At 52.9% G+C, this 24,682-nt stretch overlaps 3 protein-coding genes, 1 long non-coding RNA gene and 2 other non-coding genes across 6 annotated transcripts in view; all 6 read right to left on the reverse strand.

Annotated features, from left to right (window-relative positions):
• The window catches only part of bscl2 (BSCL2 lipid droplet biogenesis associated, seipin), a 19,419-nt gene extending 14,793 nt beyond the window's left edge, over positions 1–4,626 (reverse strand). Inside the window, 5 exon segments of the mRNA XM_068021694.1 lie at positions 85–144; positions 1,257–1,266; positions 3,373–3,534; positions 3,911–4,016; positions 4,554–4,626. Coding sequence (XP_067877795.1) covers positions 85–144; positions 1,257–1,266; positions 3,373–3,534; positions 3,911–4,016; positions 4,554–4,626 — 411 coding nt within the window.
• LOC137356088 (uncharacterized) lies at positions 83–9,403 on the reverse strand. Its single transcript, XM_068021898.1, has 10 exons — positions 9,277–9,403; positions 7,792–7,847; positions 6,583–6,913; positions 6,129–6,169; positions 5,293–5,398; positions 4,720–4,888; positions 3,911–4,016; positions 3,373–3,534; positions 1,257–1,310; positions 83–144 (listed from the first exon to the last, which is right to left on the reverse strand). The coding sequence occupies exons 1-6, from the start codon at positions 9,362–9,364 to the stop codon at positions 4,722–4,724; spliced, it is 789 nt and encodes a 262-aa protein (XP_067877999.1). The 5' UTR covers positions 9,365–9,403; the 3' UTR covers positions 83–144; positions 1,257–1,310; positions 3,373–3,534; positions 3,911–4,016; positions 4,720–4,721.
• A 3,027-nt stretch (positions 9,404–12,430) lies between these two features.
• Positions 12,431–16,845, reverse strand: LOC137356018 (uncharacterized). The gene is made up of 3 exons (XR_010970986.1): positions 16,813–16,845; positions 13,688–14,856; positions 12,431–12,943 (listed from the first exon to the last, which is right to left on the reverse strand). It is a non-coding gene; the product is annotated as an uncharacterized lncRNA (long non-coding RNA).
• On the reverse strand, positions 13,258–13,393 carry LOC137356099 (small nucleolar RNA SNORA57). The gene has a single exon (XR_010971001.1). It is a non-coding gene; the product is annotated as a small nucleolar RNA SNORA57 (small nucleolar RNA).
• Positions 15,314–15,449, reverse strand: LOC137356098 (small nucleolar RNA SNORA57). The gene has a single exon (XR_010971000.1). It is a non-coding gene; the product is annotated as a small nucleolar RNA SNORA57 (small nucleolar RNA).
• Positions 16,846–20,302: 3,457 nt separating the features above from the next.
• gng3 (guanine nucleotide binding protein (G protein), gamma 3) lies at positions 20,303–22,850 on the reverse strand. The gene is made up of 3 exons (XM_068021773.1): positions 22,545–22,850; positions 20,722–20,827; positions 20,303–20,543 (listed from the first exon to the last, which is right to left on the reverse strand). The coding sequence occupies exons 2-3, from the start codon at positions 20,821–20,823 to the stop codon at positions 20,415–20,417; spliced, it is 231 nt and encodes a 76-aa protein (XP_067877874.1). The 5' UTR covers positions 20,824–20,827; positions 22,545–22,850; the 3' UTR covers positions 20,303–20,414.
• Positions 22,851–24,682: the final 1,832 nt, after the last annotated feature.

Below are 24,682 nucleotides of genomic sequence, written 5' to 3' on the forward strand. Positions count from 1 at the left end.
TGGCAAGCCGAAGTGGGGCAAATCTGAGATACAGCTGGGGGTTGGTGGGGGTAGAAAGAATCGCAAGGCCCCCTCAATACTCACCAATGCCATGTTTGCCATCAGATTCCCTCCTAGAGCTCCAAACGTGTAATAAACCATAGCCTGATGGGATGTAGAGACACAAGGAGAGAGAAATTAAATGTCAACTGACTTGCACCATTCCCTCCGCGACACCCTGGTCCACACCTCCATTACCCCCCACCACCTCCCCACAGCACCTTCCCCTGCAATCGCAGGAGGTGTAATACCTGCCCATTTACCTCCTCTCTCCTCACTATCCAAGGCCCCAAACACTCCTTTCAGGTGAAGCAGCGATTTACTTGTACTTCTTTCAATGTAGTATACTGTATTCGCTGCTCACAGTGTGGTCTCCTCTACATTGGGGAGACCAAGCGCAGACCGGGTGACCGCTTTGCGGAACATCTCCGCTCAGTCCGCAAGCAGGACCCCGAGCTTCCGGTTGCTTGCCATTTCAACACTCCCCCCCTGCTCTCATACTCACATCGCTGTCCTGGGATTGCTGCAGTGTTCCAGTGAACATCAACGCAAGCTCGAGGAACAGCCGATTTACCGATTAGGCACACTACAGCCTGCCGGACTGAACATTGAGTTCAATCATTTCAGAGCGTGATGGGCCCCCCCCCCCCCCCCCATTTTTATGTTTAGTTCTTTTTTCTTTGTTTATTTTATTTTAGTTTGTTTCTACTGTGCCGACCCACTGTTTTTTTTCATGTTTGTGCTTTTGGCTGGGGATGTTCATTTTTCTGTCCATTAACACCCTCTCTGCACTAACGCTTTATCTTTCAACACACCATTAAATGGGTGGTTGATGTTCGGCACAGACTCGGTGGGCCGAAGGGCCTGTTTCAGTGCTGTATCTCTAATCTAATCTAATTAACATACCGTTTGCCTTTGCTCCATGACCTTCGGGTCAGTTATTCTCTGTGATCTTGTCCTATCAACACCTTCTCTTTTGTTATCTCTCTGCCCCATCCTGCTTTACTTGCTTAAAATCTTTTACATTTCTAATATCTGCCAGTTCTGATGAAGGGTCACTGACCTGAAACGTTAACTCTGCTTCACTCTCCACAGATGCTGCCAGACTTGCTGAGTATTTCCAGCATTTCTTGTTTTTATTTCAGATTTCCAGCATCTGCAGTATTTTGCTTTTATATAACTGTCGAATTAATACTGATTTAAGAAGTTACACCCACCTTAGCCTGACTGGAGTTTACATTCAGTCCTGTCGCATACAGGAATCCTAAAAACTAGGAGGGGAAGACAGAGAGAGAGAGAGAGAGATTACTGCCGGGTAATTCGTTATTTGGGACAGTAAGGAAAGAGATGAGAGACACAGAGAAGAGGCCCACATGATCAGACAGGCGGGCAGGGAAAGAGAAAGGATAAAGATACAAGGGCGGAATGAGAGAGAGAGGCAGAGAGAGAGAGAGCGAGGGGCAGAGAGAGAGAGAGAGAGCGAGGGGCAGAGAGAGAGAGAGAGCGAGGGGCAGAGAGAGAGAGAGAGCGAGGCAGAGAGAGAGAGAGAGGGGCAGAGAGAGAGGGGCAGACAGAGAGAGAGAGGGGCAGACAGAGAGAGAGAGGGGCAGACAGAGAGAGAGAGGGCAGACAGAGAGAGAGAGGGCAGACAGAGAGAGAGAGGGCAGACAGAGAGAGAGAGGGCAGACAGAGAGAGAGAGGGCAGACAGAGAGAGAGAGGGCAGACAGAGAGAGAGAGGGCAGACAGAGAGAGAGAGGGCAGACAGAGAGAGAGAGGGCAGACAGAGAGAGAGAGGGCAGACAGAGAGAGAGAGGGCAGACAGAGAGAGAGAGGGCAGACAGAGAGAGAGAGGGCAGACAGAGAGAGAGAGGGCAGACAGAGAGAGAGAGGGCAGACAGAGAGAGAGAGGGCAGACAGAGAGAGAGAGGGCAGACAGAGAGAGAGAGGGCAGACAGAGAGAGAGAGGGCAGACAGAGAGAGAGAGGGCAGACAGAGAGAGAGAGGGCAGACAGAGAGAGAGAGGGCAGACAGAGAGAGAGAGGGCAGACAGAGAGAGAGAGGGCAGACAGAGAGAGAGAGGGCAGACAGAGAGAGAGAGGGCAGACAGAGAGAGAGAGGGCAGACAGAGAGAGAGAGAGGGCAGACAGAGAGAGAGAGGCAGACAGAGAGAGAGAGGGCAGACAGAGAGAGAGAGGGCAGACAGAGAGAGAGAGAGGGCAGACAGAGAGAGAGAGAGGGCAGACAGAGAGAGAGAGAGGGCAGACAGAGAGAGAGAGAGGGCAGACAGAGAGAGAGAGAGGGCAGACAGAGAGAGAGAGAGGCAGAGAGAGAGAGAGAGAGGCAGAGAGAGAGAGAGAGAGGCAGAGAGAGAGAGAGAGAGGCAGAGAGAGAGGCAGAGAGAGAGAGATGCAGAGAGAGAGAGAGAGAGAGGGGGGAGAGAGAGAGGGGAGAGAGAGAGAGGGGGAGAGAGAGAGAGGGGAGAGAGAGAGAGGGGGAGAGAGAGAGAGGGGGAGAGGGGGAGAGGGGGAGAGGGGGAGAGGGGGAGAGGGGGAGAGGGGAGAGGGGGAGAGGGGGAGAGGGGAGAGGGGGAGAGGGGGAGAGGGGAGAGGGGAGGAGAGGGGAGAGGGGAGAGAGAGAGAGAGAGAGAGAGGCAGAGAGAGAGATAGAGAGAGAGAGGGGCAGAGAGAGAGATAGAGAGAGAGAGGGGCAGAGCGAGAGAGAGAGAGGGCAGAGCGAGAGAGAGAGAGGGGCAGAGCGAGAGAGAGAGAGGGGCAGAGCGAGAGAGAGAGAGGCAGAGAGAGAGAGGCAGAGAGAGAGAGAGGCAGAGAGAGAGAGAGAGAGAGAGGCAGAGAGAGAGATAGAGAGAGAGAGGGGCAGAGCGAGAGAGAGAGAGGGGCAGAGCGAGAGAGAGAGAGGGGCAGAGAGAGAGAGAGAGGCAGAGAGAGAGAGAGGCAGAGAGAGAGAGAGAGAGGCAGAGAGAGAGAGAGAGGCAGAGAGAGAGAGAGAGGCAGAGAGAGAGAGAGGCAGAGAGAGAGAGAGAGGCAGAGAGAGAGAGAGAGGCAGAGAGAGAGAGCAGAGCGAGAGAGAGAGGCAGAAAGAGAGAAGGGTTGCGAGACACAAGCAGCAGATCGAGAGGGTAAGAAAGTCAGCGATAGACAGTGATACAGGGGGAGGGGGAGACAGAGAGAGACAGGCAAATAGAGAGGTCGAGGGGGGAAAACGAAGTAACGGTGAGGCAGAGAGAGATAGAGCACGAGAGACAACAGCGAGATGAGAAAGAGCAGATTAACGAGAGAGAAGGGAGAGTTCGAGGCAGACGTTCTGTGACTTACAGTCTGTGATTTTGGCATCCCTCTTCTGCTAGGATCTCAAACAGCTCCTGGGCTGCAGTAATGTTCTGCGGGAGGTGGTCACCGAACAGGAGCGAAGACGCCAACGACTCTGTGGCTTTGGTGTTTCCCATATCGGCAGCTTTCATCAGTAGCTTGAAGCCTCTGTGAATCACAAACATACGTACATACAGCTCTCACTGTCCCTCCATTACAACAGCAAAAACACTGCACTTGCTCTGAAACTCTCAACACTGGAGAGAACCCCCGCCCTTTGCTCTTCTCCGAATAGAAATGCCTCGGACTCCTCCCACACTGTGCAGCGCTCGGTGTTTTCTGCTTGGGGGGGGGGGAAAGCTATTCGACTGCGGGTTGCATCGCAACCTAAGCGAGCGACGTCTGCAGGCACCTCCACCACCACTACCGGCCAGCTAACAGGGCACAGACACAGGTGGGGACAGCAAGCTGGACCACCTGCCCCGGCCCGTGTGTTGGTGCATTCATCCGCTGGGCCACTGGGGCTACGGCAGGGAGCACTCACTCTGCTCGCTGGCTCTCCTTGTTGCTGCTGCCGATCCAAGCCATTCCCCTCTGGTACAGGTCCTCCGCTCGACGTGCCACCTGCCTCTGTGCCGACTCCTCTTCAGCTGCGGAAAACAAGGACGCCCAGTACAGTTAACAAAACTAATATCCAGTTTTACCTTTCCACAATTACCCGCCTCCACCTGGAGGCACCGACTCTGTTCGGGGGGGTGGGGGGGGGGGGGGAAGGGGGTTGGTACTGTCCAGTAGGAGCTGACCAATCTCCAGTCAGTGAGAAATGCAGCCTTGAGAGGCATCACAGGTAAGTGCCAACCAGTTCTCACCCTTGTTCCCCTCTCGCGTCCATACCGTGACAGTTTACATAGCAAGATTGACTGGGAAATGTTGACATAGCCATTTACAATGGCGACAGTGTTGCGTGACGACACATCGGTGACAAAGAAATTAAACCCAGCCTGCAACAGCCCATGAATCTCAAACAGCCAGAGGCAGGAGAGACACAAAAAAGCCAAAGATAAGAGCACACAACCCGCCAGTTATAAAACTGTCCGGGGATAGTAGATGGTTTAACGCTTGTATTCGCGCGGGGAACAGACGGAGCCTTTTGAGCTGCAGAGTCCCCAAAAAAAAAACGCAGCTACAGCCAGGACGGATGCTCGATTTGCGCCTTGGCTTTCCGCGAGTAGTACTGCGGGGGGGGAGGTCGACCCCCATCCCGACTACTCACATCAAACCCTCCCGCCCCCCCGCCCTCCACTCCACCCCTCACCATCCCTCGGTGTCACAGCCATTCAGGCCGAGCCTTACTCTCACAGAAGCCCCAATTGTTTGTCCTGCTCGTAGTCGTCCGCGACCGCACACCACAGCCTGCCATCCTCGCTCCCGTCCTCCGTGCATTCCGTGTACTCCTTGCCCCGGAATAGGAAGGGAAATCTGCAGGCCGAGCCCTCCGCCGTGCCTCCCAGCACAGTGACCACTGCGGGAAAACAGGGAGCTGTTCAGAAGCAGGCGAAGCTGAACGTTAGCTGATCGCAGGAAAGCGTGCAGCGAAGGACACGGGCGACATTCACAGAAGGTCCGACATGGAGGGAGGGGGCAGAACCTAGCAACCCGCAAAGCACCAGGCAGAGCCTTCAGCCACAGGAAAAGACAGAGCTGCATTTCTATAGCGCTTTTCACATCCTCACAGCCAACAGAGCACTTTTTTTGAAGTGCCATCACTGTTTTAATGTAGGAAATGTGGCAGCCAATTTGCGCACAGCGAGATCCCACAAACAGCAATCTGATAATGTCCCGGATCACGTGTTTTTAGTGATGTTGGTTGAGGGATAAATATTGGCCCCCAGGACACTGGGGAGAACTCCCCTGCTCTGTAGTTACCTGGGTAACGAGGGACGCTGGCCACAGGGGGCTCTTCGATTGGACCAGCCTCCTCCAGTAGCCGATGGGGGGAATGGGATTCCGGGAAGGAGCCTCCAGTTCCTTCCTGTAACCGAGCAAGAGATTTCACATCATCAGAACATCACCGAACTGCTAGAAGCAGGCCATTCGGCCCATCCGCTCCACGCTGGCGTTTCTGCTCCAGACGAGCCTCCTCCCACCCCATCAACATACCCGTCTATTCCTTTCTCCCTCACGTGCTTCTCGTATTCCACATTCTCCCCACTCGCTGGGGAAGAAGTTTCTCCTGAATTCCCGATTGGATTTATTAGCGACTGTCTTATGTTGATGGCCCCCCCCCCCGCGTTCTGGTCTCCCTCCACAAGTGGAAACATCTTGATATCTAACCTAACTCTTCACAACCTTAAATACCTCCTGCTCTGCTCCGGAGAGAAGAGACCCCCGTCCTGTTCAATCTTTGATGGTGGAAATTATTCACACATGGCACTAGTCTATGTAAACAAACGGGCACCCTGGGCCGAGGCAGGTTGGTGGGGGAGGGAGAGAGGGAGGGTAGGCCCTACCCCAGTGGAATTTATCAGGATTAAGCTTCAGTGAAACCTCCCCTACGCTGGTAGGGGAACCAGGCACTGGAAGGGGCACCGGATACACTGGCAGTGCCAGTGATAGGGACCCCATGCAGCATCAGAAGTGAAGCTGGACGGAAATATTGACCACAGCTCCTTCTACCAACCTAAACCCATTTCTATTAGTGAGGGGATAAACCAAAAACTCTCAACTCTCACTGGCTGTTGAGAAGGACTGGGTTCACCTACCTCTTCTCCAATCAAACGTTTCTTGCCCTCAAAACCTCCGGCTGCAGAATAATAAAAGTAACAATAATTACAGGCCGGAACAGGATTTGCCCCGTCAAACCTGCCCCCTTTAGTCCAACTCGCAGAGACACACCATCGCCACTCATCACAGCCCCGTTTTGGCACCAAGGCACGCCCGTTCCTTCCCCCTCCCACCCAGGGGAGAGGGCTACCCCCCCCACCTCACTGCCACCCGCAAGCCGCGTGAGTCTGCAAGCCGCCGATGGTGAGGGGCGGGGGGATTGGGCTCTGCTGTACCCCCCCCCCCCCCAAGGTCGAATAGCTCACGAAACTCACTGGCTGGGTGAAGTACTGGGGGTGGGGTAGTGGGGGGGCGTAGTTGGGGGAAGCGGGTGCCCACTGGAAACCCAGTAAGCAGCTGGTGCTTTCGGGTGGTTAAGGGGGTGGCACTTACCCTCTCGTCCCTGGCAGCTGGGCAACACGTCAGGGCCTCCCTCCGTCCGGTCGTCCCGCGTGCACCTCGGCTCCGGCCCACCCTCTGACTCCTCGTAATCCTCAGCCATCAGGTCCTTCAGTTGCTCGATCGTGTCGCCCTTCAGGTCAGTCGGATACCGGCGCTCCGTAGCCCCACTCCCGCCCTCGTTGCTCAGAGTCCAGGATTCCCCATGGGCACGGCGTTGTGGGAGGGGACTCGTGGGGCCTCTGGCCGACGGCTCACCCCGTCGCCCATCGTCCGATTCCTGCCCCTGTCGCCTCTTCCCAGTTTCAGAATCCAAATCACGTTCCTACAAAATGGAAAACACAACACCAAAACGGGGAATTGACAAATTAGTAAAGCTCCCTCTACACTGTCCCCATCAAACACTCCCCAGGACAGGTACAGCACGGGGTTAGCTACAGAGTAAAGCTCCCTCTACACTGTCCCCATCAAACACTCCCAGGACAGGTACAGCACGGGGTTAGATACAGAGTAAAGCTCCCTCTACACTGTCCCCATCAAACACTCCCAGGACAGGTACAGCACGGGGTTAGATACAGAGTAAAGCTCCCTCTACACTGTCCCCATCAAACACTCCCAGGACAGGTACAGCACGGGGTTAGATACAGAGTAAAGCTCCCTCTATTTCACTCCATCAAATTACTCAAATGCAGCTTTTGAAGAAGCTGCCCTCTTGGACCAGCTCCCAGATCAATCGTCCAGTCATCTCCCTCTTTCGCTCACTCTCAAAGCAAGGACCTGTATTGACTCAGGGCCTCGGTTTAAGGTCTCATCCGAAAGAGGGCAGCTCCCGACAGTGCAGCACTCCCTTTCTACGTGACTCAGTGCGTTCCCACTCAGCACCGCAGCAGAAGGTCATGGGCCCGAGACCCGTTCTGGAGGCCTGAGCTCCATAATGCAGGCCGACACTCCCAGTGCCACTGTTGGAGGTGCCGTCTTTCGGATGAGACGTTAAACCAAGGCCCTCGTCTGGCCTCCCAGCTCTGAAAGATCCCACGGGCACTATTTGAGGAAGTGCAGGGGAGCTTTGCTCAGTGTCCCGGAGATCGGGGGCAGTGGTGAGACGATGGAGGGATTTGGAACTGCACAGCATCTTGCAGGCCAAGCTATACCAGTGCACTCTCCTTGCTGTGATGTATTCTGGCACATCAGTGCAGGTCTCACCTTCGGCCCTGAGATCGCTGTTCCTCCCTCTTTCCTCTCCACATTTCCCTGTGATCCTGAAAAACAAGGAGAGGAATTAGACAGGTAATGTGTTTGTGCCAGCTCTCTGTAAGAGCAACTCACCTCGTCCCACTCCCTGCCCTTCCCCTGCAGCCCTGCAAATTCATTTCAGATAATTATCCAACTCCCTTTCGAAAGCCACGATTGAATCTGCCTCCACCACACTCTCAGGCAGTGCGTTCCACATCCTAACCACTCGCTGCGTAAAAAATGTTTTTCCTCATGTTCTTTTGCCAATCACCTTAAATCGGTGTCCACTGGTTCTCGACTCTTCCACCAATGGGAACAGTTTCTCTCTATCTGCTCTGTCCAGACCCCTCACGATTTTGAACATCTCCATCAAATCTCCTCTCAACCTTCTCTTCTCCTAGGAAAACAACCCCAGCTTCTCCGATCTATCCACGTAACTGAAAACCCTCGTCCCTGCAACCATCCTTGTAAATCTTTTCCGCACCCTCTCTAAACCCTTCACATCCTTCCGAAAGAATGGGACACAATAGTCCAGTTGAGGCCAAAACAGTCATTATACCCCCAGCTCCTGTCCCCTCTTTGAGATTAGCCCTTTATTTTATATTCTTCCCCTCGGTCTTACTTTCAAAATGTATCACTTCACACCAATCTGCATACATACAGCTGATATGTACAACAGGGGAGTAATCCAGAAACTGAGATCAAATTGCACAGCAGCAGTTTGAGAACTTAAAGTTCTGCCGATGCTGGAATCCAGAATAAAAGCACAAACTGCTGGACGCACTCAGCTGGTCGGGCAGCATCTGATGGGAGAGAGAAACCGAGTTAACGTTTCAGGGTGCTGACCACACGTTAGAATCGGTCAGTCGGTGTTCGTGGGTTCTAATGAAGGTTGACGGCCCTGAAATGTTAACCCGGTTTTTCACTCTCTCCGCAGATGAGGCCAGACTCGCTTACGCTGTCTACTTGTGCAGCAGCGCTTAAGCCCTCCCACCCACCCACCACAGACCAACGCCTCGTTCCCCCCCTACGCCCCCAACACCGCCAGACCCACAGCCCATCACCAATGTACTGGCCAACAGCACTGGACCCACCCACAACCACCCCCCCCCTCCTCAGCACACCGCGGTCCATCTCTGCCACAGCTTGGGTGCTTAGCCTAGAGTGACCTTTGCACTATGACCCTCCAAGCCATGAAAGTGGGTGTCAGGATTGGGGCTGGATTCTCAGCCAGTGGCGTGGGGAGAGGGAGTGGGGGTGGGAATAGGGTGGCAGGCAGGCAATCACCCCTCCCTTTCTGGGGTTGGGGCCTGTAGACCAGGGGATCCAACTTGAGAGGGGCTGCGATGCCTTCCATGGCCGAATAGTTTTGTCAGCACTCAAGAGGGGACGGTGCCTGCTCGCTGGGAAGGGAGGATGGATGGAGGGGGAATAGGAAGCGGGGCGGACACCTACCTGGGCCTTCCTCAGCTCCAGCCAGGGCCAGCAGCAGCAACAACAGCGCAGTTAGAGCAGCCATGAAGCGACTTTGAGGAGAGGCCATTACCGCCCGCCTCCCGGCTTGTCAATCAAGCCGCCCGTCCCGCCTGATTGGCAGCAGCCCCAGCCAATCACCAGCCGTTCTTCACCCTTCCGCTGCCGCCCCGCCTGATTGGCACCGTCTACGGCCAGTCATCAGGCGCCTTCCCCTTTCACCGCCGTTTCATTGCTCTCGAAGGCCATTGGTTCGCGGGTGCAGTGGGCGGGACCTTACCCGCTGCAATCAACGAGTTTGAGGCAAAAAGCAAGAGTTTCCCTTACTCTCGCTCTCTGCATACCTCCTGAGCCCTTTGGAGGACCAGCGTATCTTGCACTGAAAAGTTAAGCTTTGCCATTCAGGGCACACCCTCCCGTGCATTTTGCCAAGCCTTGAGACGAGAACAAGGCACGCAGTTTAGCCATCGATAAAATAATTCAAACCATGTCAAATGGCCCAGAAGCCCAGCAGGTACCCGCACGCTGCCAAATCTCCACCACCAGTGCAGGTGGGCAAATTCAGCCAAGTTTTCCTGCACTTGATCGCCATCCAGTGACGCCCCCTAGAAAGCATGCCTGAGAGTTGCCGAAATAGGAGCAGGGTCAGGGCGTGATGCCTTACGTAGCCGAATAGCATGCCAACACTCACTAGGGATGCAGAAGGGGCACGTCATCCATTTTTGGCAGCCTCTGAATCTCCAAAGTGCTCATGGAACCCAAAGGATTATATACCAACCATTTAAGATGCATTTATACATAACTGCGCTTTTGAACAGGTTGTGCACCTCCCCTTATTTGGTTGCAACACTTTTGTACCATTGTAAATAGCCATGTCAACAGCTTGTATTTATAACTGGTAAAGGAATGTGTAGGGGTAGATCAGTAATAAGACCAAGGCAGAGGATGCATGAGAAAGAGAACATCTCTACAGATGAGTCCATCACTGACGTCTCAGCATGCGATCACAGGGCTGGAGAATCCTTTTGAGCATTGCCAACTACAATCAGGTGCATGGAACTCAATAGACTGGCTATATAATGCTGTTAACCTGTCAGCAATCTGACAGCTCTAATAAATTCTCATACTCAGCAAGCCAGTTAACAGTTACTGTAATTGTGCTGCCTTTGTAACCTGTTATTTATCGAGTTAGATTTCCATTTCTCCTAAATAACTCACTTATGTCCAAGTTTAAGCACTGGTAATTAAGACAATAACCTGCCAATAAACAAGGGCAGCAGGTGCTAGACAGCATTAAGTCACAACCCTGACTTGGAACTACATAGTCATTCCTTCACTGTCACTGGGTCAGAATCCTCCCTCCTTAACAGCACTGTGGGTGTACCTACACCACATGGACTGTAGCAGTTCAGTAAGGCAGCTCACCACCACCTTCAGGGGCAATAAATGCTGGGCCTTGCCAGCAATGCCCACATCCCCTGAACAAATGAAATTAAAAAAAAGACATCAGTTCAAGGCTTGCACCATTTGGGTTCTTCAGGAAGGTGGAAATAAAAGTGTGGGTGCTTATCAAGGTGAAGGGGTCTGAAGCCATGTGTGTTCATTATACATGCAGTCCTTTTCACTTATCTACATTTTCTATTGAATAACCTTCTCATTTTGCCCCAGAGCTACCTCAGTCACCCTACCCTCCTACCTCAGGAGGTAATGGTACTTGGTTTACACCAGCCTGCCCCTGTTCCTCATTAAGGATCCTGCAGGACTATTTATTGAGTAGGGAGCTCTCCTGAAGCCCAGGTCAACATTCCTCTATCAAATACCATCAACAAAAAGCCTTGCAAGGATCTAGTCAGCTCTCAACATGCTCCGATATTATCCACACCTCCCAATACGCCACCATCCTCCGCCCCTGGGTGGCTGAACTCATTCCTACATTAAACGATGCCTCCAAACAGGTGCCTCTATGGGGATCTGTCTGAATGTTGGCTATGCCTGCCTTTTTGTGGGCATGTCGAACATGCATTGTTCTAGTCCTATTCAGGACCCCGACAGAATCACTTTCTCCTCGCCTTCCATTCCACTAGCCTCAGCTTTCAACAGATCATCCACACAAACACAGGAGATGCAACACCTGTCCTTTCAGCACCTCCCTTCTCACGATCCAGGATCCCAAACACCTTCCAGATGAAGCAGCAATTTACTTCTACTTTCAGTTTAGCTCACTGCTCACAAGAGGGTCTCTACACTGGGGAGACCAAATGCACACCAGCCAACTGCTCTGCTGAACGTCTGTTCAATCTGACCCCAAGCTTCTATTTACCTGTCATTTGAATTGTGCCCCCACTCTGATCTCAAACCTCCTAATACTGCAAGGAAGCTCAACAGAACAGCAGCTCATCTTTCAATTAGGCACTTAGCTTTCCAGAAGCAACTATTACAGATTATAACCACTGCCATCTCTTCAGGCAGCAACTGCTGGGGATAATTCTGCTGTTACCATTTACACCTCCCCCAGACCCATCTTTTTGTTTCTTTACTTGTCCCATTACCATCATCCCTCATGTCCTTTAATCTCTCCTGCCTTCCACCCTATTCAGACCTTCTCTCCCCCCCCATTGTTCGTTCTTCTCTCCAACCGCCCCCCCCCACTTTTCCTGCCTCTGCACTTGCTTGAAACCCATTACACTTCAAACTTTCCCCCAGTTAGGAGGGTCATTGACGTGAAATGCCAACTGTCGCCCTGCAGTCACCACCTGACCAGAGTAGGTCACTTTTCGAGTTGCACTAGTTTGTGTGGGGAGATGGCAGTCACCTAGTAAACAGGACTGCAGACAATACGAGTGTTGAGTTTATGAGGGAGTGGGTGTTTAGGGGAACCTCCCAATCCAACAAACGTGCACAGTAGGATGTTGGGGCCAGCTGCCTGATGAGGAAAAGAGACAGGGCCTTGTTTGACAGCCCTGGCAATGAAGCACAGGAAACAGTTTGGACATGTCAGTACTCGGCCACAAAATGGCCACTGCACCTCAAGGACTTTCTAAACCCACTTTGTGCGGGCATCACAAAATCCAACCCCAGGAACTCTCACAATCCATTAACGCAGCTGCAAGAACTTGGAACCAGTGTGTTTTTGTGCAATGAGGTTTATTTACAAGATATGCATTTTAAACAAAGCCAAGTGCAATAGGCCCAAGAGGCCAAGCTTCAATCTCTCTCCACCAGAGATCCCATCCCTCCCCCATTTCTGCTTGACAACGTGACATCCAGCATCATTGACCTTAGAGTCGACAGCCTCGGTCATAAAGTTCCCATTCAGTCCAGGCCAGCTCCAATTACTACACCCCAGGTGAGCAGCTCCCTCCTAAATGCACCCCTGCCCTCTGCAAACGCTTGACCTTAGCCCCCACCACCCCAGGTAACGCTGCCCCCTGTTTACAAGAGGTCAGAGTTACAGGACAAGTCTCTCGAACACAGGAATTCCAGCAGAAACAGGCCATTTGGCCCAACTGCTCTGCACAAGCCTCCTACCACCTGCTCTTCACCCCCCCCGTCAACAGTCGTTTTCTCCCTAGTGTTTATCCAGCTTCTCCGCCAGAGTTGTTCCAAGTTGTTCGTAATCTTGTTCAGACCATGCTCACTGTGCGATAACCTGGAAAAAGGGAGAAACCAGGGTTAGAAAGGGCCTGAAGCACCAAGGGCCACAACATTAAAAAAACCCAATATCTGCTGGAAAGTCACTCAGTTTTCAAAAACATGTACACAACCTATCAGTCCACAACTTGTGCCCTGCCACCCTATTCCTTACAAACACCCCCTCCCCAATCACATCCTATGTCACATGTTCATCTACACATGGAGTCTCTTTCTCTCCACCCTCCCACCCCTCCTGTCACCATTTCTCATCTACCCTTGCCACCAGTCAGACTGCTTCAAGTTGCCAAGATGAATTGTACTTCAGCAACTAGATGTCTCAGTGAATGAGGATAGGACCAGAAGATGGCAGCTCACTGGTACCGAAGACTTTTGCACCGAGGTTATTCTCCCTCTCTACATACACACACAGGCCACAGACAGACGCAGGAGTGTCAAGAACTGGAGGGCTGTGGGGGCCTTTACCTAAAAATAATAATAAGTTCCTCAGGTTGTTACTCACTTCCCACACCAGCCCCCCCCCCCCACTCTCTCGGAAGTGGTCTGGAATGCCAGCAGTAAACCACACAGGAAGCTGGCCCTACCCCAAGTAATTAGGTACGGGCAGTAAATGCCAGTGCCTCACCAGTGACATTCAGATCACGAGACTAAATTAAAGAAGCCCCGTTTCGGAACGCCGGGAGTAAAGCCCGTCTGTGAACATTGTGGGGTGGGGAAAGCAAAGCATGAAAAACAAACCTACCAGTCAGGGTAACCAGATTGTTTGATGGTGCCAACCACGAGACTGGCATCAGAGTCACATTGCAAGGTTTCTGCCACATGGCACTGCTCCTGCACTAACTAGAGGCACCCATTATTAGATCCATTACTTACTGCACTGAGAATATTGTCCGAGTATTATCACCTTCCTGCACTTAACTCCTCCTCCCATCTGATCTTTATTCCTCCTCTGCCACAGGGAGCTAAGACATCAGCCTAATCTTTTATGAGCACAGCTTTGACCCAACTCAATTGACCAAATTTTACCCGCAAGGTTGAAAGATCTTTTTAAAGTAAGCAGTTGAATTAATGCAAGCTGTTTCTCACAGGTAAGAAAGAACTTGGGCAGGAGTGAACTGCTCACTGTAAATGGTACACAACATACCTAATCCAGATAAGGTGAAGGGATCTGGTTAAACAACCCTCAACCATTACTCAGATTGAACTGAACTTGAGGGCGGGCTTTTACGCCATGGTTTTAGACTAAGAACTTTACATACTATTGGACATTTTGTATCAATATCTTTATAGACAATTAGGTCCTGTCAATGTAACATCCAAGTCCACTCCTGGAAAATAGATAGAAAACATGTTGTAAAAAAAAAAAAAGGCTGCTGGGGTCAGGAGGGCAACATGCTCGGTTTCCAGTTAAAGAGCTGCACTGAGTCACTTCTGAACTGAATGGCAGTTGTACGTATAAGGGTTTTTTTCTTAGTCACTGGAGTTTAAAGGATAGATCTGTGAATACTTGTGTAATCTGGGACCGCTGAGATCAGATTGGAAGCCTCCTTGCGATCTCTTGCTGAATTTTAAGTAAAGGAACATTTTCCACTGTCAGAATTCTACACTGTCGCGACAAAAAAGCCTCAAAATTGCAATGCTCCTTTGTCCAATTCTGAATGCGCCTAAGTGACAACAGCTCTTGCCTTCTATCCATTCTAGGTCCTCGAGTTTCTGGATCACAGCTCAGCCACTGATAGCCCAACTGCACCCTCTAATAATCAGCATGTACAATGAGAAACTGGTCAGCAAACAAGAGCTGCTGGTCAATATCCTAGCACCCTATTTTCACATTCCTCCCTTCCCACCCCACTCAGAAACTCTGCAATGTGTCTCAGCTCCAGTATCAGCTGCTGGGTTCAACCTTGCAACCTGTGAAAAGACAAGACAGCTTTATAGTACAGTTCCAACACTCGCCCTCCTGGAACTCATTCCACAGTCTGAAAACTGCCATCATTTCTCCACCTTGCCGATGTGCTGATTCCTTCCACACCCACAGGGCAATGCCTGGAAGTGAGCAGTCACACTCCACAGATCTGATCTCCCCTGCCCAGTGTCAGCTTAAACAATGAGGTTAAGGCAAGCCTCAGACAGGAGGCTGGCAGATCACAGATCAAAATAGCAATGGCAAGACTCGCCGGTGAATAGCAAGAAACAGCAGCCTGCCACTCACGTCAACAGGACCAGAGCACGATATAAGCCAGTCACTGCAAAGTCAGGACTTGCACTTATAAAATATCCAGAATGGCTGAAGTGATCCTACAGTTTGTTACACTTCCACACTGCAACATGATTGGAAGTGCACCCAAACAGTACAACCCCAGTAACTGGGTGTCTCAGTGAATGAGGATAGGACCAGAAGATGACAGCTCACTGGTACCGAAGACTTTAGCACTGAGGTTATTCTCCCTCTCTACATACACGCACAGGCCACAGACAGACGCAGGCATGTCAAGAACTGGAGGGGAACTGCACAACCTTCAAATAGCAGCAGGGAAAAGATTCCATGGTCTGGACATCCCACATCAAAGTAAAATGTCCCCAGTCACAGCATTTCCCATCTTGCAAATGTAACTAAAGCAGGGAACATTTTAAACAGGGCATGCTTGCAAGAATAGTACCTTTAATGTAATAAAACATCCCAAGGTGTTCCATAAAACAAAATTTGACAGGCCACATAAGAATATACAAGAGTGCCTTAAATGAGAGTGGCACAGTGGTTAGCACCGCAGCCTCACAGCTCCAGCGACCTGGGTTCAGTTCTGGGTACTGCCTGTGCGGAGTTTGCAAGTTCTCCCTGTGACCATGTGGGTTTTCACCGGGTGCTCCTGTTTCCTCCCACAGCCAAAGACTTGCAGTTGATCGGTAAATTGACCATTGTAAATTGCCCCCAGTGTAGATAGGTGATAGGAAAATGGTGGGGATGTGGTGGGAAATATGGGATTAATATAAATGGGTGGTTGCTGGTCAGCACAGACTCAGTGGGCTGAAGGGCCTGTTTCAGTGCTGCACCTTTAAATAAAAAATGAATAAATAGAGGCATGGAGGGGTTTAAAGGAAGAAATCCCAGAGCTTGGGACCTAGGCAACTGAAGGCACAGCCACCAATGGGGGAAGCAATGGGAATTGGGGGAGGTACAAGAGGCTGGAATTGGAGGAATGCAGAGATCTCAGAGGGTTGTGGGGCTGGAGGTCAGAGATAAGAAGGGGGTGAGGCGAGGAGGCCATGGAGGGATTTGCAAACAAGGATGAGAATTTTAAAATTTGACTATTGCTTGACCAGGAGCCAGTGTAGGTCAGTGAGCACAGGGGGTGGGGGGATGGGAGGGGGAAAACAGGGCTTGGTACGAGTTACATGGGCAACAGAATTTCAAATGGCTCCAAATTTACCGAGGATAAAATGTGGGAAACTTTTGCTCAACCAGTTCCAGCTGGCGGATAAACAATGAGTTAATGAAAAGCATGAAGGCAAGGCAAAGACCCCTGCATTGGCCTCACCCTCCAGCCAGGCCTGCACCCCTGTTAAAATAGACCCCTGTTCTGAAACAGGCGCACCCAGACCCACGTGGCCAGGAGGCCCCCCCAGGGCGGGCGCGCATGCGCCTCGCCCCCGTTGCCAACAGCAACTGCTCGGCGCCAGCTTTACGCAGGCGCACACCCGGGGTAGCCGTCAACGGACGCTACCAACCCGTCGAGTAAATCGGTGATTTAGACAGATCTCCCGCTCCTTGGTTACTGACTTGGGCATTTTATATTCATAGCAGGGCACGCCCGACTGTTAATTTGTTCGACCGCCGCTCTCTGCAACCCACTGCGTTCTATCCCTTACCATCTCCGTCCAGTACCCGCAAGAGAAAAGACCGGATAGTGCCGCGCCGCCCCTTTTTATACTGGCACTCAGACAACGAGATGTCGGCGCGGCAAGAGGGCACCTCTGCTGTTCTTCAGCGCCCCCTAGTGTCTGGGCAGGCAGCCGCCCCGTCATTGCTTCATTCAAAGGCACAGCCAACAGCTGGATCCACAATATAACATGTTGAAAGTACTCAGTCAGCATCTCGAAGGAGCAACAACCAGTTCTTCTTTCCCTGTCTGAAGAAGGATTTTAAACCCCAAGCATTAGCCTGTCTCTGACTTTAAGGGCCTCCCTCTCGAGGATTTGTAATTTATGGTGCTCTGTGCTACTACCCAGTAAATGTGCCCTTTCCCTTCTCTGATGTGACTGTGGTATAGCTTCCGAAGCCGAAAGGTGCCCTTTCTCACCGCACCCAGCGGGGGTCAGTCTCCATGTGATCCAGAGAGAGGGATTGTCAGCTGGCTATTTGGCCACAGTGGGCATCGCAGTCAAGCACAATCCTGTTCCCCCAGCGCATATTTTTCAAAGCGCCGTCGCTTCTCAAGTGCCAGTCAAGCAAGTCAGAGGTTGCTGCTGTGTTCAGCCCCGCTTTCCTCCCGTACCCCCACATCTGTCCCTCTCCCGGAGGCAAGGGGGGAAACAATCCCAGAATCCAGGCCGTCACGGCGGGATGGCGCCCTGAGGCCTCCTGCTGCACTGTGCTGCTCTGGAGAAACTTGCAAAGGGCAAAGCTGCGCAGTCGGGGAGGGCGCTCACACATTGGCAGCTGAAGGGAGTGAGGGGCTTTTCTCCTATCATGGAGTGACCCCCCCCTCCCCCACCTTGCGGGTGTGGCTGAATGCTGGTGGGCCTCAGTTTCTGTCCCTGCGGGGCGGACGGTCACTTTTCCAGGCTCATTGGCCTCAGTTGCTGTGCTTCATACACATCAGGGCGCTTCCCCCCCATGCCGAATAGCTGCCGCCATGCACTGTCTGGAAGAGATGCTAAAGGGCAACCAGTACCTGCAGAACCGTTCCCCAACACCTGCTGGGGTGGGATGGGGAGGAAAATGTCCCAGCCGGATACATCCCGGCCCTGTATCCTTGCTTACCTTGCTTCAAAGGGGAAACCAGTTGGGTTCGGGACAATGTTGACCAACTCATCAGGTTTGAGAGCTCCCACTGGCATTGCCGCTGCAGCTGTAATCACCTTTTGGGAACTGTTGCTGGTTCAGACTTGATCCTGACATAGCCCTGGGGTGCACAGTGTAACACATAGGGTCTCGAACTGGGGTACTCAGTGCCCGGGGTTGTGGGATAGTGGGGGTGCTGGGGGGGTGCTCTTCCACAGATAATCAGATCGCCAGATCTCTCATACATAACTTTCTAACTAATGATCTCTCTACATTAATATTAACATTTTCTGTATTCATTCCATTTCCCTGGTAGCTGTTATCATTCTTTGGAGGTCAGGACACGGGTGGTCCCCGGGGAGTGTGTCAGTGTTTACAGGGGGTCTCGGGGAGTATGTCAGTATTTACAGGGGGGTCCCGGGGGGAGTGTGTCAATATTTACAGGGGGGTCCTGGGGGAGTGTGTCAGTATTTACAGGGGGGGGGGTCCCGGGGGAGTGTGTCAGTATTTACAGGGGGGGGGCCGGGGGAGTGTGTCAGTATTTACAGGGGGGTTCCTGGGGGAGTGTGTCAGTATTTACAGGGGGGGGTCCCGGGGGAGTGTGTCAGTAATTACAGGGGGTCCCCGGGGGAGTGTGTCAGTATTTACAGAGGGGTCCCGGGGGAGTGTGTCAGTATTTACAGGGGGGTTCCCGGGGGAGTGTGTCAGTATTTACAGGGGGGTCCCGGGGAGTGTGTCAGTATTTACAGGGGGCTCCCGGGGGAGTGTGTCAGTATTTACAGGGGGTCCCGGGGGAGTGTGTCAGTATTTACAGGGGGGGGTCCCGGGGGAGTGTGTCAGTATTTACAAGGGGGGGTCCCGGGGGAGTGTGTCAGTATTTACAGGGGGGGGTCCCGGGGGAGTGTGTCAGTATTTACAAGGGGGGGTCCCGGGGGAGTGTGTCAGTATTTACAGGGGGGGGTCCCGGGTGAGTGTGTCAGTATTTACAGGGGACGGTCCCGGGGGAGTGTGTCAGTATTTACAGGGGGGTCCTAGGGGAGTGTGTCAGTATTTACAGGGGGGGGTCCCAGGGGAGTGTGTCAGTATTTACAGGGGGGTCCCAGGGGAGTGTGTCAGTATTTACAGGGGGGTCCCAGGGGAGTGTGTCAGTATTTACAGGGGGGGTCCCAGGGGAGTGTGTCAGTATTTACAGGGGTAGGGGGGCCCAAACAGAAAAGTATGAAAACCATGATCTAAATCCTCGTAAAAACTATCTTTAAATCATTTCCTTTTTGTAAAGCCGTCGAAGAGTGTGGGTTGAGTCCATCAGAACAAACAGGTTTTCTGTCTGCAGTTCCGTCCTCTCCAATGGATGCCAACCTATAAGAATTATAGGGCTCAGGCACTCCGGGACAGGAAGTGGCAGCGGGCTATTTGACCATGGGAGGCATCGCAGCTGAGACCAATCTTCTCCTCATTTGACTTCCAAACACACACACGCACACCACAGACACAAGCTATCCCACCGTACCTCAGAGAAGCAGCCATCAGCCGCACAAGAGCAGGAACAGGAGCTGATACGGCCCAGGCGTGTGTACACCAAGTCTGGTATACGTCCGGCTGCGGTCGCCAGACTCAACCCAGACCAGAGGACCTTCTTGGCCTACGTTGACCCTGAGCTGTGTTTCCCACCCCCACATCCTCTCCATCACCAAAACTGCCTACTTCCTCCTCCGTCACATCGCCCGTCTCCGCCCCTGCCTCAGCTTATCGGCCGCTGAAACCCTCATCCGTGCCTTTGTCACCTCCCGGCTTGACTATACCAATGCACTGCTGGCCACCCTACCCTACTCCACCCCACTTAAGCCTGAGCACATCCAAAACTCTGCCTCCAGTATCCTAACTCACACTATGCCCCGTTCACCCATCACCCCCCTGTGTACGCTGACCTACACTGGCTCCCGGTCTGGCAACACCTCCGTTTTACAATTCTCATCCCTCAAATCCCTCTGCGGCCTGGAGTCTCCCCATCTCTGTCACCTCCTCCAGCCCCCACAACCCTCCGAGATCTCTGCGCTCCCTCCAATTCCGCCCCCTTGACCATCGCCCGATTCCCCATCGCTCCACCATTGGCAGCCGTGCCTTCAGCTGGCTGGGGGGGGGGGGGCCCTGAGCTCTAAGTTTTGTACATTAAAGGCACTAGACAAATGCAAGCTGCTTGTTGAATTGTGCCTGTGGGCCCTGGTCTCACCGCTGTCTGACCCAGCTTCTCCTGCAGATCGCACTCGGTCTCGACCCGCTGCTTACAAAGGCCGGAATGTCGTAGAGTTAAAAAAAAACAGATCGCGCCAACGTGAGCAGAGAACAGAGCCAGGGTTGGAAAGAGCAACTGGCTGTTTTATTGGAGTGAAAGGGATTCCTTTAAACCTCTGCGAGGTTTCCACCCAAGTCCTGTTTCCGTGCCTGTTTAAAACGGTGACTCCCGGTCTTATAAAAGGGCGCAGAAGAACTTCTTCTCCCGGAATGGGTTCTCCGAGGTGGGCACAGGGCTGATGAGAGGGTCCTCGCAGGCATGGGCATCACAGTAAGCCATCAGGTCAGCTGCAGCCTTTGAAACCTGCCGAAAGGTGGAGGAGGGGTAGGGAGGGGAAGGGAGGGGTGGGGAGAGTTGGTGGGGGGGGGGGGTGGTTATTGGAGGAAAGGAAGAAGACAGCATTTATCACATCCGCCCAAACTGAAAGGAAGAACTATCACTCAGGTTTTTCCCGACAGATTTAAAGGGGAGTGTTACGCACCTTTATCCGATACATGCTGGCCTCGATTTTCAACTGCTCCACTAGTTTCCTGGCCTGCGCTATGCTCATTGTGCTGTTTACAGGCGTATCTCCTTTAGGCATGCTTCTGTAGGGTAGAAATGATAGCGGTCAACTTTCGCGCCCGTCTCGGACGGTGGGTGGCGGCGGGCTATTCGACCACCGCAGGCGTCGCAGCCCGGACCTTCCCCACAAAGCCGTGCTTCCCGGCGGGCGCCACTGTGCGAGTCACTCTCCATCCCCCCTCAAACAAAAAAGGCCATGACGTCAAGTGCAAGACCCAAAATCATCGGACCGGGACGAGGCCACTCAGCCCCTCGAGCCTATTCCGCCATTCAACCAGATCGCGGCTGATCTGTATCTTAACTCCATCTACCCGCCTTAAGGGCTCTGTAACTTTTAATCCCCATGACCCAGCACAAATCTATCAATCTCAGCTTTCTGGTGGAAGAGGGAGTTCCAGATTTCCGCTCCCCTTTGACTGAACCAGTGTTTCCCAACATCACCCCTGAACGGCCTGGCTATAATTTTAAGTTTCTTCCCCCTTGTTCTGGTCGGAAACCCCCCACCAGAGGAAATAGCTTCTCCCTATGAGGAGGACCTAACCACTGACGGACTGAACTTGGCACAGACCAAGAATGGACCCGAGGGGGGGGGATCTTCCTGCTCTGTACAGCTCCAACCCACAGCAGAACGGGGCAGTTACTCTCCCGGCCAGAGCGGGGGGCTATACGCGGAGGATTCAACTCATTGATAAAGTGGTAATGGCCGGGATGATGGCAACATTGGGTTGCCAACTCCAGTTGGATGTATTCCTGGAGCTTTCAGTCCCGTGGGTGGTTGGGGGAGAGGGGGGGGGGGGTGGCGGGGGAACGTGTGGGGGAGGTCGTACCGCGAACACTCATCCCATTGACAAGGCCTCATTGTCTCTCAAATGCAGTTGCCAATGGCCCATCGCTCATCGCCACAACCTTCAGAGTTGCCAAGTCTCCAGGACGAGAATGGACACAGTTGGCGACCAATGGCGGGAGTGGATGGGAGGTGGGGGAAGGGATTGCGTTGGCGGCCGGAGGTCACGTGATGGAAACCTCCTCGGGTTTGGCAACCGCGTACGGCGGCGAGCATCGCAAAGGGGGCACCCCTCCTCCCACTCGCGCAGCTGACGCCCGACCCGAACCAGGGGCTCAGGTCTGTTGTGCATCAAAGGGTCGGGGTGCGCCTCCCCCAGTCAAGTGTGCGCAGAGGTGAAGCCTACAGCAGTTCAATAGCTGGAGCCACACCAAGCCACCAGTCCTCGGAGTACAGCCTATATCTGGGCTAAACCCCCACGGTGGGGACTCTGGAACAGAGGGCACTCTCGAACCCGCATTCTGGCGCACTGCCCTCTCCACCTCTGCCTTTGCCTTACATTGATCAGTAATTTATCGAGCCTCTCGACACGTTCGATAACACCCTGTGTCCCTTAACCTCACACCTCCACTCCCCCCCAACATGCACACACACATGTGCTGTCCAGCACCCTCCCCAGCCATTGGGGAACGCAGTCAGACTCCATCTCAGTGCCCCCTTCCCTTCCCTTCCCGATCTCCACCTCCCCCACAACCTCGCTGGCCGATATGCATCCCTGTTCGACAACCGGACATTAATTCGAAAGCAGCAACCCAGGGGATGGTCGGCCACACAGATGAGGGAGGGGCTCACCCCCCCACCACCTCCCCCCCCCCCCCTTTACTCTCCCGCACCGGCCGTTAACGAGAGACCGTTTCAATTCCACCTCCGAAATAACTGGATGAAAATGCACCCACCTCCAGACGGTAACACGGAGAGGGAGAGGCGGACGAGGGAGGGGTGGGCTGATATAGTGATGGATGGCCGAGGTAGTTCGACAGAGCTGGCAAGGCACTGACTGCCTCTGTCTCACACAGGAAGGATCTTCTGCCTTCTGCTGCAGCAGCCCCACTGGCACCAGAGAAAAGGAGAAGGCTTTTCAGCTCAGCTCGAGCTGGGCTTGCCTCTTTCAAATGGGTGATGATGGTGGGGAAGATTAAGGCATTGATTATATTGTCTTGCTGTGGGGAGGACTGCTCTCTGCTCCTTCTGTGCTGCAGGCTGCTCCTGCACAAGAAGCGAATAAATTCTGCGGAAGAAACCTTTTCTTCGTACCTGCGGGGGTGAATGCATTGCAATAGAAGGGGCATTTTGGCTTGTCCCAAATCACACAGAAAGGCAGGGGTTGGGGGAGGGAATGGGGGAGGGAATCCAGCCCATAATACTCAGCAGCCTGACTGGAAGGAATGAAAAGGCGGAATGCCATGCCCGTTTAATTCAATCTCACGCTGTGGTACAGAATGCTGTCTCATTCTCACACAGACAGCGTGTGTCCTGGCCCTCCCCCCCAATCTTGGGAGCCGGGAGGATAAAGAGAGAATGGGGACCCCCCCCCCCCCCTCCCCACTCTGCCACCTGAGGGTCAGATGGGGAGGGGAGTGGATGGCACCCCCGCACCCGCCAGCCACCACCACCCCGAGTTCTGCGCGGAGCGGACGTGGCTTTGAACCGCGCCCGCCCCTCTCGATGGTGACTCTTGGTCCAGGCGTGGCATTGGGGAGTAGAGTCACAGCTGAGCGCCAGAGCCGCCCGGGTTTGGGGTGGGGGAGGGGGGGGGGGTAAATGCCCGTGAAGAGGGGGACGCCGATCCAGCGATTACTCCTGGCAGGGGCGCGCAGGCGAGTGTGCGAGGGCCAAACTGGCGCGCGATGCCCCCTACAGTCGAATATACGAGTTGACTTTCCCCAGAACCGGGTGGTGGAGGGCACTGCCAGTGCCGGTAACTGTACAGCTACCCTTCAGGGGAGGGGGGATTAATTTAGTCCCACTTCCCTGTGCCTCAGGACCACAATGACGGATTGCAGATACCCAGTCAGTGCTTTCAACTGAAGTGACAATTCTGCTTGACCCATGGACGGACCTTGCTGCACAACATTGCGGTCAAGCGCGGCTCACAGACTGACCGATATCCTCCGGGGCAGTCGCTTTCCCAGAATCCGCCCTGTGATGCCAATGCTCAGTCCCTGGATTCTCACAGATCCTCAACTATTCAGCTCTTTCCATCTTCAAGTATATTAACGGAAGGCCATGTGAGTGGCTTGGACTCACAAAGTGCGTGAATAATCAGGACTCACTCGCTACCACGCAAACTTCAAAGCAACCCTGCAGAATCTGAGCCAAAGGCAGTGTACGGACACTGTTTATTCAGCAGGCTGAGGATTACTCACTGTGTAACTGTACAGAGTCACTGTTTATTCAGCAGGGTAAGGATCACTCACTGTGTAACTGTACAGAGTCACTGTTTATTCAGCAGGCTAAGGATCACTCACTGTGTAACTGTACAGAGTCACTGTTTATTCAGCAGGGTAAGGATCACTCACTGTGTAACTGTACAGAGTCACTGTTTATTCAGCAGGGTGAGGACCACTCACTGTGTAACTGTACAGAGTCACTGTTTATTCAACAGGGTAAGGATCACTCACTGTGTAACTGTACAGAGTCACTGTTTATTCAGCAGGGTAAGGATCACTCACTGTGTAACTGTACAGAGTCACTGTTTATTCAGGGTAAGGATCACTCACTGTGTAACTGTACAGAGTCACTGTTTATTCAGGGTGAGGATCACTCACTGTGTAACTGTACAGAGTCACTGTTTATTCAGCAGGCTGAGGATTACTCACTGTGTAACTGTACAGAGTCACTGTTTATTCAGCAGGGTAAGGATCACTCACTGTGTAACTGTACAGAGTCACTGTTTATTCAGCAGGGTAAGGATCACTCACTGTGTAACTGTACAGAGTCACTGTTTATTCAGCAGGGTGAGGATCACTCACTGTGTAACTGTACAGAGTCACTGTTTATTCAGCAGGCTGAGGATCACTCACTGTGTAACTGT

Source organism: Heterodontus francisci, chromosome 44 (genome assembly GCF_036365525.1).
Source record: "Heterodontus francisci isolate sHetFra1 chromosome 44, sHetFra1.hap1, whole genome shotgun sequence".
NCBI classification, from domain to species: Eukaryota; Metazoa; Chordata; class Chondrichthyes; order Heterodontiformes; family Heterodontidae; genus Heterodontus; species Heterodontus francisci.

Coding starts and splice junctions, on each gene's coding strand:
- LOC137356088 (XM_068021898.1), bottom strand. CDS start 9,364: ATGGCCTCTCCTCAAAGTCGCTTCATGGCTGCTCTAACTGCGCTGTTG. Junction 6,914..7,791: donor CAGCGATCTCAGGGCCGAAG/GTGAGACCTGCA, acceptor TCCATTTTGTAG/GAACGTGATTTGGATTCTGA. Junction 6,170..6,582: donor CAGCTGCCAGGGACGAGAGG/GTAAGTGCCACC, acceptor ATTATTCTGCAG/CCGGAGGTTTTGAGGGCAAG.
- gng3 (XM_068021773.1), bottom strand. CDS start 20,823: ATGCCTAAAGGAGATACGCCTGTAAACAGCACAATGAGCATAGCGCAG. Junction 20,544..20,721: donor CCAGCATGTATCGGATAAAG/GTGCGTAACACT, acceptor ACCTTTCGGCAG/GTTTCAAAGGCTGCAGCTGA.